Raw genomic sequence first — 15,813 nt, 5'->3', positions numbered from 1 at the left:
TTTGAATTGTTAGCTAAAAGTAATGAACAAATGGTTGAACTATATAAAAGTGTATATATAGTGAAAAGGCTTATCTAAAGAAAACTGTGCTAATTGGGCTTTTTTGTTATGTTTATTACATAATGATTTAAGTCATCACTTGACTTTTCCTCAAACTGAATTCATCCTGTTTTGGAAACTCTGAATTGAACCATTGTAACTTTTTCCCCAAACATCTTTAACGTAAATAGACATTCCTTCCCTTTTACAGTTTCCAAAAACTTCACAAAGACAGGAAAGGGTGAGTAGGTCCTTTCTTAGTTGGAGGCACTTGACTTATTTATTTCATTATTTAAAGCAAATAATTGGAGTATTAATGAAAACAGGGGGGCTTATCTGGAGGAAACTGCGAACCTTCACAATAAAATCCCTTTGTCTTGGGCCCACGGTGGCTTTACGAAGTCACTCTGGTTGGAAATAATAATACGATTATAAAGCATCTGGCTGGTTCTCCTTTCCTCAGAATCCAGAGCTTTACTCTTACACCACTAGATGGGGACCACGTTTGTTTGGCTGTAAAGTGAGAGTTTTCAAGTTCTCCAATCAAGCCTTAATTCATATTTTTGTGCTAAATTTCTCCACTTCCACTCCACTAAAGTAGCATATTTAAAAAAACTAGCACAGCAGTCAAATATGCTGGAGACACAAAGTTTTGTATTTCCTTGTTTGTACCTCTAAAGGGGCAACAAGTCTCTACCTGCACATGTCACATCATGGGTGGTGGGCGATGCAGTTTGTTGGGTGGGGTGTTTTTGTGTAAGTGTGTGTGAGTGCCTGTACCAGATTGTGCAAGCAATGTACGTCGGCTTTTAGCACTTTGAAAACCACACATCCCACAGGCCATGCCGCTACACGAGCTTCATACAGCCCTGCACTTCTACGGCCGACTCCCTACTGTCACTGCTTCACTGCTTCACTGCTTCACTCTCCACTCGTTCGACAAATCAGTTTTGAACTGTGTTTTTGGACAATTTAACCAGCGCACACTACATTATCAATGTAGTGACAGCAAAATCACACGCTCTTAAATCAAAATGCTGCTCATTTAGTGTTGATTATACATATAAATGTAACCTCATTGCATGCTATATGTCAAACCTATATAAGGAAGATGAAGCATTTGGTCCACTCTCTAAAATGTGTGTTTTACTTTGTTCTTGTACACGGTTTTAAATTTACATTCCACTATCATTTGATATACGGAAAATAATGTTTTCTTATTGTCAATAACAAGTTTGTTGTTGTGGGAATTAAATGCTTCATGACCTTTTAGAATCAAACGTCATACGAGGAGGCCTATGGAGAGTTTTGGTTCAGTTGTCATTGACACTGTAGCTGGTTTCGGTCTGAAGTGAAAGGTGCCATTTCCTGGATTCAGAGTGGGAGTTGAGTGTGATGAGCTGAAATACAACAACAAGAAGGTTTTCCCCCTGAACACCTGTCCGTAAAAGATGAGTCATGCTCAAATTTGGAAGACAGTAATTCTTTAGCACCTTGGTCTAGTTTCAGTGTCAAAATCAATGTTCAGGTTATGCAACTCTACGTGCAACATAAGCATTAAAGACATTATTAAGTTCAGTGTGCAGAAACAGGGGGTTTAATAGGATAATTAATTAAAGGCACCTGAATTCCCTGTTATGAATTTTAATTTCTTTAATTTGCAAACTAAACAGAATTTAATATACAGTAAATAGTAAATGTGTTACTTTTTTGCAGTAAATAAAATTATCAATATTGTTCATTAGCTTGCTAGTAGAAAGCTGATATAACATCATAATATGTAGCTTGATTGTTATTTATACTGATACCCATCAAATTCTTTAATAAATATTAAAGATAAAGACTTATTTCAATTTATTTAAACTCCAAAGGCAGACGGAAATTACTCATCATCTTTCTGATGGATTTCAATGTAACTTCGTACAACTAATCATGGTCCCCAGAGGATGAATCTCCATGACTTTGTTAAAATATCACTTGTCCATTTGGATACTATAGTTTATAACCAAATGCATGCCAAGCTGATGACATTACCATCATCCTCATTTGTAGTTCAAGTTTACTTCTAACTTGCACGCTACATGTGAATTGAGCTCAAAGCATTGCTTTGCTCAAGGCCTCACTCATAGTGCTATTATTAATTAATTTGCTGACCAAGTGTTCAGCTAACTATCCATCTTGTTTAACATTAAATAGCTAAATAAGCCTGTTTTCTTTACTGTCTAACAACTTCCAGCCTTTACACACGTGTGGTTTAATTCTGCTTCCTGTTCGTCAGTCTGTCTGCTCCGAAATGCTCAAGAGATACTGTACCCAAGAACAAAAGCTACTTCACTCAACATCAAAATGAAGCGTAAAGAACATAGGTTCTACCAAAAGAACACACACAGACACCAGTATAGATTAAGAGTCCTTAAAAAGGATATCTGCACCAGGCGTGTGAACACAGATGGTTACCTTAACAGGAAACAAAACGATTTACCTGTAAATGTGTTGCATTCTGCACAAACACACTGCAAGATCTCAACCGTAGTGGTTTCTCACGCGAGAAGTTTCACTTCTGTGTTATTGCAGCTTGATTCACAGAAGTACAAAAAGCAGAAGATGGAGTCTACAGAAATATTCAATGTTATTCAGGACAGAAAACACATTAATATGCAAAAAACATCTTCCTAGTTTGTCAATGTAAAAAACTTTTATAAAGGCAATGAAAATCAAATTAATAAAGAATGCTACATAAAAATACAAAGCATGAAAACAAAGCCAATTATTGAGAAACACAGATCAGTAAATATGTGAATAAATCAGTTACTTGTAATCTTGAAATTAATACAATGAAATGTTTTGATATGAATCATTTTAACTTCACGGATTGATTTTAAGGCACTACTGATCGTTTTCATAGACATGAGTGGTAGGCAAAGCATCATGGGAGGGCTGGCGACTCGGTGTGTCCCTGGATTTTCCTGCATAAAGTTATTGAGAGGAAAGATTAGTTATATTTCCCATAATCATAAAAGTGAATATGTACTGTATTGTGTATTTATTTTTGTTGTTTTGTGGCTTTTTTCATCTTTTGTTTTTCAGATTAGACCCTCCAGCAAGGAAGTCTGCTGCAATAACTGTATGTAAAAATCTAAAATTCTTACCTTAACACCTTCATGTTGAACAAGCAAATAAAGTCAGCATTATGAGGACAACCACCACGATCCCGACAGCACCGGCCACAAACGGCCAGAAAGTGTCCTCAGTCCCTAGAAGATAAAAGAGGACATTTAATTGAGCATCAAATTTATGCCATTTAAAGGAAATGTTTGTTTTCGACCCATCCCATGCATTTGTAATAGAGATATCATTGTGAGAGAGTAAATTAAGTTATTTTACCCGGTTTCGAAGTCGTCATCATAACAGTGGTGAGCTGATCTGAAAAGCATTCAGATTGTTTATTCTCCACATAAAAGTGACATATTTTCTCTCAGGTTATTTGGGAAATAATGACAGCTTCTAAATTAATCATTCAGTTAAAAAATAGCATCTGTGTGGATTTTGTCTTTCTGTGTCGAAAGTTTATTCTTACTTGTGTCATTGGTCCCTGCAACGTTGGTACGCCCATCAACATCTATAACACAAAGCACATCCGCTGTGTTGATTATTACTGATATGAAGATAGAAATGTCGTTCATTTATTTTTCAGCAGCAGTTAGAAATGTGAGCTTTACAATGTGAGGACTGGTTCATTGTGCCAGTTCAGTCCAGTGAAGATGTATCACTGATGAACTCTCACTCACCGTGGACAGAGACTTTGATGTTGTGACTGACACTTTCTTCACTTTGACACTGATACACGCCTGAATCGTTTCTGCGTACTTTTTTGAAAATCAAAAATGCTATCCCTTCTAAATGTTTTAAAATCTTCCACTCTGTTTTAAAGTGGCTGCTGCTGCTGACATTGACGGGGACATCGGTGGTCTCACGTTTGAACCAGGAGATTGGAGGTGGTGGATCGTTGCAGAATTCAACTGTGCAGTTAATCCAAAGGTCTTCTCCGAGCAAGGCTTCATAAACCGTGTGACGATTAACTTTAACTACAACGTCACAATCTGGATCTTCACCTGCAAAAGGAAAAAACAACAAACACATTCATTTAATCTGATATCAGATGTGAAAATGACCTATATTGATTTTTATAAAACCAGTCTGTAGATCACCGAAAAAGCTGTATGGGTTTTTAATGCTGCAGCTGTAGCCATAAAACTGAAGATTCAGGTCAGCAAGTGGTCTTTGTGGTTAAAGCAGTTCGTTCTGGCTACCTGAAATCTACCAAATTTAATAAGTTTAAGTTCTGAATAACTTTCACTAAATGTTAGAGTTTGGGTGTTGGAGCTGTGGATGGGATCGGGGTCTGATGATCTAAATTTGGGAGTTGAAGGCAAAGCTTAATTTATGAAATTTCTACTGGCGTAAATGTAAATAATTAAAAATGCAATGCAAGTGTGACGAATATTTTCCATCAACCATCTACGCATACTCTATAAAGATCCTCCGGAGGTGCAAACAGTTAACAAGAATCACTGCATTATACCATCAAAGCCCCTTTTTCTTTACTTTTTGTCAGTTTAACAGCCATCCATCGATTTTCTTTAGTTTTTGACAAACACATTCACTTTCAATCTGGTTTATTTCCTTGTTTAGTTTGAATGCTGCCCTGTTTCCGTCTTTAGTGTGTCTGCACACCTGCTCTGGATTATATATGGGATGAATACTAAGTGCATTTGAAACATTTAAAAAAAATTACAATCGTGAACATGCATTCATCGGATTCCTATGCTTGAAAACGTCACTTAGCGACAGAGAAACAAAGACTTGCTCGGATTGAGAGTGAGCGATGAAGACAGACTAACAAAAACTTACTATCAGCATCCAGTGTGAGGAAGAGCGCTGCAAAGATGGACACACAAAGGATGGTCAGGCAGAAGTTAGGTCTCATGGTGGAAAATAAACCAGCTTCTTCTGTAAAACTCTCAGTGAAGGTCTGCTCTAGATATCAACGTTAATCACATGTGGTTTACTTCACTTCCTGCTTTTGAGCACCATGGTCTTTGGCGTATGCATACCCCCATTACACCTCAGATCACAGCACAGAGAAATACATTTTATTCACACACACCTTTTTTTTTTTAAACCTTGCTTCCCCTGAATTTTTGGGGTATTTATGTAAACATTTTTGCTTCCCAGTATGAAAGTGTTTTAAAGATAAACAGTACAAAAAACAGTCAGCAGTGAATGATGGCTTGATGTAATCTTAATTGAAATCAAACAGTTATGGATACACGTTATATTATTAAATTGCACAAAATGATGAGATCATTATTACATTCTCGATTTCCCAGTTTGAGAAACACAATAATTATAGAAAAAATGATTACAGAAGGTCATTAGTCATTCATATAGTCAGACAATGAGTCACAAGTTGATATGGTACAGTTTGTAAGCTCATGAACCCATTACTGTTATCAGATGTGATGTTACTCGACAGAGTAAATTCAAGTTATGGATGTGCATCAGCACAAGCTCACAGTTTTAACCCACCGTGAGTGCATCACTGTTTTTAAAGGCAATGAAAACCAAATGAATAAAGAATGCTACATAAAATTACAAAGCATGAAAACAAAGCCAATTATTGAGAAACACAGATCAGTAAATATGTGAATAAATCAGTTACTTGTAATCTTGAAATTAATACAATAATATCTTTTGATATGAATCATTTTAACTTTGCGGATTGATTTTAAGGCACTACTGATCGTTTTCATAGACATGAGTGGTAGGCAAAGCATCATGGGAGGGCTGGCGACTCGGTGTGTCCCTGGATTTTCCTGCACAAATTTATTGAGAGGAAAGATTAGTTATATTTCCCATAATCATAAAAGTGAATATGTACTGTATTGTGTATTTATTTTTGTTGTTTTGTGGCTTTTTTCATCTTTTGTTTTTCAGATTAGACCCTCCAGCAAGGAAGTCTGCTGCAATAACTGTATGTAAAAATCAAAAATTCTTATCTTAACACCTTCATGTTGAACAAGCAAATAAAGTCAGCATTATGAGGACAATCACCACGATCCCGGAAATATGGTACGCAAACGGCCACAAAGTGTCGTCAGTCCCTGGAAGATAAAAGAGGACATTTGATTGAGCATCAAATTTATGCCATTTAAAGGAAATGTTTGTTTTCGACCCATCCCATGCATTTGTAATAGAGATATCATTGTGAGAGAGTAAATTAAGTTATTTTATCCGGTTTCAAAGTCGTCATCATAACAGTGGTGAGCTGATCTGAAAAGCATTCAGATTGTTTATTCTCCACATAAAAGTGACATATTTTCTCTCAGGTTATTTGGGAAATAATGACAGCTTCTAAATTAATCATTCAGTTAAAAAATAGCATCTGTGTGGATTTTGTATTTCTGTGTCGAAAGTCTCACTCACCGTAGACAGAGACGGTGATGTTGTGACTGACACTTTCTCCACTTTGACACTGATACACGCCTGAGTCGTTTCTGCGAATTCTTTGAAAGATCAAAAATAATCTCCCATCTAAATGTTTCAAAATCAACCACTTTGTTTTCATGTGACTGCTGCTGCTGACATTGACGGGGACATCGGTGGTCTCACGTTTGAACCAGGAGACCTTAGGTCGTGAATCGTTGCAGAATTCAACTGTGCAGTTAATCCAAAGGTCTTCTCCGAGCAAGGCTTTATGAACCGTGTGACGATTAACTTTAACTACAACTTTACAATCTGAATCTTCACCTGCAAAAGGAAAAAACAACAAACACATTCATTTAATCTGATATCAGATGTGAAAATGACCTATATTGATTTTATAAAACCAGTCTGTAGATCACAGAAAAAGCTGTATTGGTTTTTCATGCTGCAGCTGTAGCCATAAAACTGAAGATTCAGGTCAGCAAGTGGTCTTTGTGGTTAAAGCAGTTCGTTCTGGCTACCTGAAATCTACCAAATTTAATAAGTTTAAGTTCTGAATAACTTTCACTAAATGTTAGAGTTTGGGTGTTGGAGCCGTGGATGGGATCGGGGTCTGATGATCTAAATTTGGGAGTTGAAGGCAAAGCTTAATTTATGAAATTTCTACTGGCGTAAATGTAAATAATTAAAAATGCAATGCAAGTGTGACGAATATTTTCCATCAACCATCTACGCATACTCTATAAAGATCCTCCGGAGGTGCAAACAGTTAACAAGAATCACTGCATTATACCATCAAAGCCCCTTTTTCTTTACTTTTTGTCAGTTTAACAGCCATCCATCGATTTTCTTTACTTTTTGACAAACACATTCACTTTCAATCTGTTTTTTTTCCTTGTTTAGTTTGAATGCTGCCCTGTTTCTGTCTTTGGTGTGTCTGCACACCTGCTCTGGATTATATATGGGATGAATACTAAGTGCATTTGAAACATTTAAAAAAAATTACAATCTTAAACATGCATTCATCGGATTCCTATGCGTGAAAACGTCACTTAGCGACAGAGAAACAAAGACTTGCTCGGATTGAGAGTGAGCGATGAAGACAGACTAACAAAAACTTACTATCAGCATCCAGTGTGAGGAAGAGCGCTGCAAAGATGTACACACGAAGGATGGTCAGGCAGAAGTTAGGTCTCATGGTGGAAAATAAACCAGCTTCTTCTGTAAAACTCTCAGTGAAGGTCTGCTCTAGATATCAACGTTAATCACATGTGGTTTACTTCACTTCCTGCTTTTGAGCACCATGGTCTTTGGCGTATGCATACCCCCATTACACCTCAGATCACAGCACAGAGAAATACATTTTATTCACACACACCTTTTTTTTTAAAACCTTGCTTCCCCTGAATTTTTGGGGTATTTATGTAAACATTTTTGCTTCCCAGTATGAAAGTGTTTCAAAGATAAACAGTACAAAAAACAGTCAGCAGTGAATGATGGCTTGATGTAATCTTAATTGAAATCAAACAGTTATGGATACACATTACATTATTCGATTGCACAAAATGATGAGATCATTATTACATTCTCGATTTCCCAGTTTGAGAAACACAATAATTATATAAAAAATGATTACAGAAGGTCATTAGTCATTCATATAGTCAGACAATGAGTCACAAGTTGATATGGTACAGTTTGTAAGCTCATGAATCCATTACTGTTATCAGATGTGATGTTACTCGACAGAGTAAATTCAAGTTATGGATGTGCATCAGCACAAGCTCACAGTTTTAACCCAAACTGAGTGCATTACTTTTTCAAAGGCAATGAAAACCAAATTAATAAAGAATGCTACATAAAATTACAAAGCATGAAAACAAAGCCAATTATTGAGAAACACAGATCAGTAAATATGTGAATAAATCAGTTACTTGTAATCTTGAAATTAATACAATGAAATGTTTTGATATGAATCATTTTAACTTTGCGGATTGATTTTAAGGCACTACTGATCGTTGTCATAGACATGAGTGGTAGGCAAAGCATCATGGGAGGGCTGGCGACTCAGTGTGTCCCTGGATTTTCCTGCACAAATTTATTGAGAGGAAAGATTAGTTATATTTCCCATAATCATAAAAGTGAATATGTACTGTATTGTGTATTTATTTTTGTTGTTTTGTGGCTTTTTTCATCTTTTGTTTTTCAGATTAGACCCTCCAGCAAGGAAGTCTGCTGCAATAACTGTATGTAAAAATCTAAGTCTTACCTTTAAACCTATGTCTTAAATGAAAAAGTAAAGCCAGCATTAGGAAGGTAATCACCGTCATCCAGACAGTACGGTACACAAACGGCCAAAAAGTGTCCTCAGTCCCTAGAAGATAAAAGAGGACATTTGATTGAGCATCAAATTTATGCCATTTAAAGGAAATGTTTGTTTTCGACCCATCCCATGCATTTGTAATAGAGATATCATTGTGAGAGAGTAAATTAAGTTATTTTACCCGGTTTCGAAGTCGTCATCATAACAGTGGTGAGCTGATCTGAAAAGCATTCAGATTGTTTATTCTCCACATAAAAGTGACATATTTTCTCTCAGGTTATTTGGGAAATAATGACAGCTTCTAAATTAATCATTCAGTTAAAAAATAGCATCTGTGTGGATTTTGTATTTCTGTGTCGAAAGTCTCACTCACCGTGGACAGAGACGGTGATGTTGTGACTGACACTTTCTCCACTTTGACACTGATACACGCCTGAGTCGTTTCTGCGAATTCTTTGAAAGATCAAAAATAATCTCCCATCTAAATGTTTCAAAATCAACCACTTTGTTTTCATGTGACTGCTGCTGCTGACATTGACGGGGACATCGGTGGTCTCACGTTTGAACCAGGAGACCTTAGGTAGTGAATCGTTGCAGAATTCAACTGTGCAGTTAATCCAAAGGTCTTCTCCGAGCAAGGCTTCATAAACCGTGTTACGATCGACTTTAACTACAACTTTACAATCTGAATCTTCACCTGCAAAAGGAAAAAACAACAAACACATTCATTTAATCTGATATCAGATGTGAAAATGACCTATATTGATTTTATAAAACCAGTCTGTAGATCACAGAAAAAGCTGTGTGGGTTTTTCATGCTGCAGCTGTAGCCATAAAACTGAAGATTCAGGTCAGCAAGTGGTCTTTGTGGTTAAAGCAGTTCGTTCTGGCTACCTGAAATCTACCAAATTTAATAAATTTAAGTTCTGAATAACTTTCACTTAATGTTAGAGTTTGGGTGTTGATGATCTTAATTTGGGAGTTGATGGCAAAGCTTAATTTATGAAATTTCTACTGGCGTAAATGTAAATACTTAAAAATGCAATGCAAGTGTGACGAATATTTTCCATCAACCATCTACGCATACTCTATAAAGATCCTCCGGAGGTGCAAACAGTTAACAAGAATCACTGCATTATACCATCAAAGCCCCTTTTTCTTTACTTTTTGTCAGTTTAACAGCCATCCATCGATTTTCTTTAGTTTTTGACAAACACATTCACTTTCAATCTGTTTTTTTTCCTTGTTTAGTTTGAATGCTGCCCTGTTTCCGTCTTTAGTGTGTCTGCACACCTGCTCTGGATTATATATGGGATGAATACTAAGTGCATTTGAAACATTTTTTAAAAATTACAATCTTAAACATGCATTCATCGGATTCCTATGCGTGAAAACGTCACTTAGCGACAGAGAAACAAAGACTTGCTCGGATTGAGAGTGAGCGATGAAGACTGACTAACAAAAACTTACTATCAGCATCCAGTGTGAGGAAGAGCGCTGCAAAGACACAAAGGATGGTCAGGCAGAAGTTAGGTCTCATGGTGGAAAATAAACCAGCTTCTTCTGTAAAACTCTCAGTGAAGGTCTGCTCTAGATATCAACGTTAATCACATGTGGTTTACTTCACTTCCTGCTTTTGAGCACCATGGTCTTTGGCGTATGCATACCCCCATTACACCTCAGATCACAGCACAGAGAAATACATTTTATTCACACACACCTTTTTTTTTAAACCTTGCTTCCCCTGAATTTTTGGGGTATTTATGTAAACATTTTTGCTTCCCAGTATGAAAGTGTTTCAAAGATAAACAGTACAAAAAACAGTCAGCAGTGAATGATGGCTTGATGTAATCTTAATTGAAATCAAACAGTTATGGATACACATTACGTTATTCGATTGCACAAAATGATGAGATCATTATTACATTCTCGATTTCCCAGTTTGAGAAACACTATAATTATATAAAAAATGATTACAGAAGGTCATTAGTCATTCATATAGTCAGACAATGAGTCACAAGTTGATATGGTACAGTTTGTAAACTCATGAACCCATTACTGTTATCTGATGTGATGTTACTCGACAGAGTAAATTCAAGTTATGGATGTGCATCAGCACAAGCTCACAGTTTTAACCCACCGTGAGTGCATGACACAAAACATTCAAACCCAGATCCAGAACAAAAAAATTATATTAATCAAAGACAGTTTGCAAAAATTCTGTACAAAACTTTCAGTTTGGTAAGAGACGGAGCTGCTTTTAGACTCTCCGACGCTACAGATTTACACAGATTGAGGACTTTGAGGCCTGATTTCAGCCTTTTTCCCACTCATGTTAGAGGATTCAGTATTTTTCTTGTCAACAAATACAATGAAACACCAAAAATAGTCCAGCTCCCAATTCTTTATCTTCCCCTGTCTGTGACCCCGAGCACATTGGTCCTTACCAAAGACGAAAAAAAGGACCACAAATATACTGTTACATTTTTAAAAGAAATGTCCTACAAAAAAAGGACACTATTGGTTTTGGCAGACGTTAATAAAACTGGAGTAAATTATGAAATGGAGTGGACACTAAAGCACTGTGCTGGTTTGTGACGGTCGGGCTTAGCTGCAGTCCGTTTCAATTGGGAAAGTTTGGAGTGCACCCATTCTTATTAGTACATGATGACCTGAAATATTTCCAGCAGAGCCTTTAAAGTATTGACCCAAATGTGTAGATGCTCACTTTAGCAAAGGGCCAATCTTTAGAGTCTCTGGTAGATTGGGTGGGATGACTTTTCTACATCCCCTTTTAATCGCCCCATGAGCTCCTCTGAGAAGTGTCAGTTCCTTAATGTGGTCTTCTGTTGTTAGTGGTTGCTGAATTTACATCAAGGCGCCTTAACCTAATGTGAGATGTCGTGCTCTTTGAAGTGATTTAGTCTAGTGGGGGCGGATCTTTAACACGGATAGCCGCGTACTCTGACTGCTCCTCCCTTGGCCTCCGCGGCCGGGCAGCAGCCACCGCTGGAGGCTGATGGTTGAGAGCAGCGTACACAACAGATCCCGCTTCCTCCGACGCATTTCCCCGTCTCTCTCGGTCCTCTCTCACCTTGCCGTACATGGGAGCATTGTCTTTAGGTAATGGCAACTCATTGGGCTGTGAGGGTGGGGTCTTTCTACGGGTTGACCTCCGAGATGGCGGCGCAGAGGGGCTTCCTCTTGTCCGAGGGCTGGCTTGCGATATAGGTTGCTCCACCATGGGGATCGCCATGTACTGCAAGAAAAAAAGAATCTTGCATTAAAATGTTGACGTAAAGAAATGGGATGTAAACGGGATTGAAATGCACATTTGTCTTACCTGATTTTCAGTTTGCCTCTCTTTCTTTGATTTCCCTGCATGTTGACATTTTGCTGAAATTAGTCATTGTTTTTTAAGTCACATTAATGTTCTGTATGAAATATTTATTCAGCATCTCACCTTTACACCCTTGCAATGATACGACTGATATGATTATCACAATGATGACAAACGCCACAACCCCTGCAGCAAAGTACATGTACATCAATGGGTCTTCTGTGGTTGGATGCGAATCGTCGCTTCCTGCTAGAAGAAGAGAAAGTTAATATGAATATGTTTAAACCTAAGTAATAAAGGCTACAGTGAAGAATTTAGATTCAAATGAAGATGTAGAAAGCGCTTGGATTAGTAGTTTCACTGCACAACACTATATCGTTTATTCTTACTTGTGTCATTGGTCCCTGTAACGTTGGTACGCCCATCAACATCTATAACACAAAGCACATCCGCTGTGTTGATTATTACTGATATGAAGATAGAAATGTCGTTCATTTATTTTTCAGCAGCAGTTAGAAATGTGAGCTTTACAATGTGAGGACTGGTTCATTGTGTCAGTTCAGTCCAGTGAAGATGTATCACTGATGAACTCTCACTCACCGTGGACAGAGACGTTGATGTTGTGACTGACACTTTCTCCACTTTTACACTGATACACGCCTGAATCGTTTCTGCGTACTTTTTTGAAAATCAAAAATGCTATCCCTTCTAAATGTTTTAAAATATTCCACTCTGTTTTAAAGTGGCTGCTGTTGCTGACATTGACGGGGACATCGGTGGTCTCACGTTTGTACCAGGAGACTGGAGGTGGTGGATCGTTGCAGAATTCAACTGTGCAGTTAATCCGAAGGTCTTCTCCGAGCAAGGCTTCATAAACCGTGTGATGATTAACTTTAACTATAATGTCACAATCTGGATCTTCACCTGCAAAATAAAAAAACAACAAACATTGAATCAGATACCCGCTGGTGATAGAAGAATTAGATCTGGCGATAATTATATATTATGATTTATCTTTCAATGGCATCGTATCGCGATGATATCATATATCACGATACACAATTATGTTATCTAAATTGATAATAACAAGCACATTTTAACAAAAAATTCTAAAGTTCTTCATAAAACGAGGAAATACTTTTAAATTTGCCAAGCATATAATTTACACAAGAGTCTAGAAAACAATGTGGTTATTACATATATATTCATCTATTGAATTACCAGAAAACATGCTATATTGTGATGTTTGTTGTTAGCAAAATATGAAAATGAGCTATATGGCCCAGCCTAGTAAGAATATGATATTACATCTTGAAGAATGCACTTTAATCTGTTTGGGTAAATATAAACAAAGTATATCACATTTTGTCAGTACTTCGCAGCAGCATATTCCAAAAATTCCTCTTGATAAAATTAATTTAATTAACACAACCACAACCCGGAGAAGCAGAACAAAATGGATGGACTAACCAATTAAAATTGATTAATTTATTTCCTTACAAAAATACACTTTATGAGTGGATGAGCTTCCTGGCTACTTTAGCTAGCATCTCACATTAATGCTTAATTCAGGCAAGAGGAAACATTCAACACTTTTTTGTAAAATAAATGTAAGACTTGTTGAAACCTTCTAAGGCTTCTTTAAGGAATCTGAATTCAAGGCTTTTTAAGACTTTTCCAGATCTGCAGATACCCTGAAGAGAATGTTTTAGGGGCACGTTGTTACACGTGTGAAAGGACACCAACCACTTGAAACCCAAATTAGCAGCAAACGTGATGCACGTCTTAATACAGTAAAACTAATGAAAAACCATGAAACTGACATTTAATTTTGTGATGAATGGAAACACAATTTGCATTAATAGGAACTGAAAGTCACCTCCAGTACAGCATCTCAAGGGGAACTATAACCCCTCATCTGAATCTCACCCTCAGTTACTTTGCATGAAATCTGCACCATATGTGTAAATTTAACACCAGATATTCTGCTGTTCATGAATTTTGATTAAGAGTTAAGTCAAGTTAAGCTTTTCTTGAGCTTTCAGACATAACACAACCTTTAACGGCTCCGTAAAACTGGAAATTTAAACATTTGGTATTTCCATGACAACTGGGTTCGTTGAAGAACAGAGAGTTACAACCTTGTTCTTTGCTTGGTGACGCACTTTTTATTTTTAAAACCAAAAGGTTTTTAATTACACGGTAGATTACAGTAGTAATATTGAACATGCATGATTATGATTTTGCTTTGAACAAAGTCTATTTTCAAATGTTTGCCCCCAAAAAGTCATAAGCTTTTTTTTTGCCTCTTTTATATTTGTGTGAAATCTCTAATTGTTTCCATGGAGCTCCCACTTCCACCAACACATTACCTGGAAGTAGCATTTTTAGCATCTGAAACCGACATTGTCGGTTATTTTTACGTGTCAGTTCAACAGACTTTCATGGTAGAATTTACAGAATTTGACAGAAGATCAAGGTTATGATTTGATATATTCAAGGACGAATAACCGTTATGACTTTTACATCTAACTGACCTTGCTAGTTGGGTTTTTGGAGATGACTGTGTGTCAACTTCTTTCTTTTAAAAACCGTATAAGCTGCTTGTAAACTCTATTATTACATCATTTTAAAGTTGATGACCTATACAGAAACCAGGCCTCCAACCTTTACCAGAGAATTTGGATAGTGGTCACAAAGCTGACTTTTTAGTCCAATGGCCTGATTAAACACATGTCAGACCTACAGAGGAAGGAGAGGCGACACTACACAAACACTGACGCTGTACAATATGCCCCAAAAATATTAACTTACTGTCAGCTTTTAAGGTGAGAAGCATCCCTGCCAAGATGAACACATGCAGGATGGTCCGGCAGCTGTTAGGCCTCATGATGCCTCAGTCGTAGCCAGTCCGAGTGGGAAATGTTCCTCAGAGCACATCGTTATTTTGTTAACAAAACAGAGAAGTGCTGAAGCTGAGGTTGAAGCCACTGAGATAAATGCTGCTTCCTCTTTCTACTCTCTGCTCGCTCCCTTCCTACCTCTGCCTCTTTCCCCTGTAAAGCAGGGGCGGTGAGTGCATGGAGGGGAGAGAAGGTCGGTGGGTGGGCTTGCTTCTCTAAAAGTTGCAGGTCCGATGCAGTAAAACAACTCAGATTAGGGGGATCCCACAGTTTCAGGCGCTCATCCGGCTACGATACAGCTAAAGCAAAGATCTTTCTCTCTCACGTTACCTCTCTTTTTATTTCCCAGTCTTGTTTCAGTCTGTGCACCTTGACAGCGATCATCACTTCTTGTCAATGTCTGTGGTTCACCCTCTTTAAGCTGACTTCCTCCACCCTCTCCCATTCTTTCATCTTCACCATCTGCGTCTCCTGCAAACGTTTACGGCCTTGTGCACAGCAGTGTGGTTACAGAGGAGGATGCACGGCGTACTAAAGGGGAGATGGGGACGCTGTGGCCTCTTTAAATGCCCAATGTGTAGATGGTGATGTGTTTGTGTGGTTGCTATCAGGCAACACCATCATCCTGTGGACTTTCTTATCTGTCAATGAGTCTGCCTCATTCAGGTTCAAAGGACAACAATTCACATATGAAATTCAGTTTTTTTGGTCACTGACTTTATTTA

At 37.5% G+C, this 15,813-nt stretch overlaps 2 protein-coding genes across 3 annotated transcripts; both read right to left on the bottom strand.

Moving 5' to 3' along the window:
• Positions 1–8,530: 8,530 nt before the first annotated feature.
• LOC129111891 (uncharacterized) lies at positions 8,531–10,679 on the bottom strand. Its single transcript, XM_054624043.1, has 5 exons — positions 10,316–10,679; positions 9,219–9,542; positions 9,027–9,065; positions 8,792–8,896; positions 8,531–8,610 (listed from the first exon to the last, which is right to left on the bottom strand). Exons 1-5 carry the CDS (start codon positions 10,383–10,385, stop codon positions 8,531–8,533), a joined length of 618 nt encoding a protein of 205 aa, XP_054480018.1. The 5' UTR covers positions 10,386–10,679.
• A 340-nt stretch (positions 10,680–11,019) lies between these two features.
• LOC129111890 (B- and T-lymphocyte attenuator-like) lies at positions 11,020–15,560 on the bottom strand. 2 transcript variants are annotated; one of them, XM_054624042.1, is made up of 6 exons: positions 15,000–15,560; positions 12,786–13,109; positions 12,575–12,616; positions 12,309–12,431; positions 12,189–12,223; positions 11,020–12,104 (listed from the first exon to the last, which is right to left on the bottom strand). In XM_054624042.1, exons 1-6 carry the CDS (start codon positions 15,073–15,075, stop codon positions 11,766–11,768), a joined length of 939 nt encoding a protein of 312 aa, XP_054480017.1. In that variant the 5' UTR covers positions 15,076–15,560; the 3' UTR covers positions 11,020–11,765. The 2 variants fall into 2 exon arrangements, with proteins under 2 accessions (XP_054480017.1, XP_054480016.1); XM_054624041.1 differs by having other exon boundaries at positions 12,309–12,434; positions 15,000–15,558.
• Positions 15,561–15,813: the final 253 nt, after the last annotated feature.

This window comes from Anoplopoma fimbria, chromosome 22 (assembly GCF_027596085.1).
Source record: "Anoplopoma fimbria isolate UVic2021 breed Golden Eagle Sablefish chromosome 22, Afim_UVic_2022, whole genome shotgun sequence".
NCBI lineage: Eukaryota > Metazoa > Chordata > Actinopteri > Perciformes > Anoplopomatidae > Anoplopoma > Anoplopoma fimbria.
Note: the sequence above shows the minus strand (reverse complement) of the source record. Positions and strands in the feature narration are given on the sequence as shown.

Coding starts and splice junctions, on each gene's coding strand:
- LOC129111891 (XM_054624043.1), bottom strand. CDS start 10,385: ATGAGACCTAACTTCTGCCTGACCATCCTTTGTGTCTTTGCAGCGCTC. Junction 9,543..10,315: donor CCTCACACTGGATGCTGATA/GTAAGTTTTTGT, acceptor TTCCTTTTGCAG/GTGAAGATTCAGATTGTAAA. Junction 9,066..9,218: donor CATCACCGTCTCTGTCCACG/GTGAGTGAGACT, acceptor AATGCTTTTCAG/ATCAGCTCACCACTGTTATG.
- LOC129111890 (XM_054624041.1), bottom strand. CDS start 15,075: ATGAGGCCTAACAGCTGCCGGACCATCCTGCATGTGTTCATCTTGGCA. Junction 12,435..12,574: donor TACAGGGACCAATGACACAA/GTAAGAATAAAC, acceptor CTCTTCTTCTAG/CAGGAAGCGACGATTCGCAT. Junction 12,224..12,308: donor ATCATTGCAAGGGTGTAAAG/GTGAGATGCTGA, acceptor GTCAACATGCAG/GGAAATCAAAGAAAGAGAGG.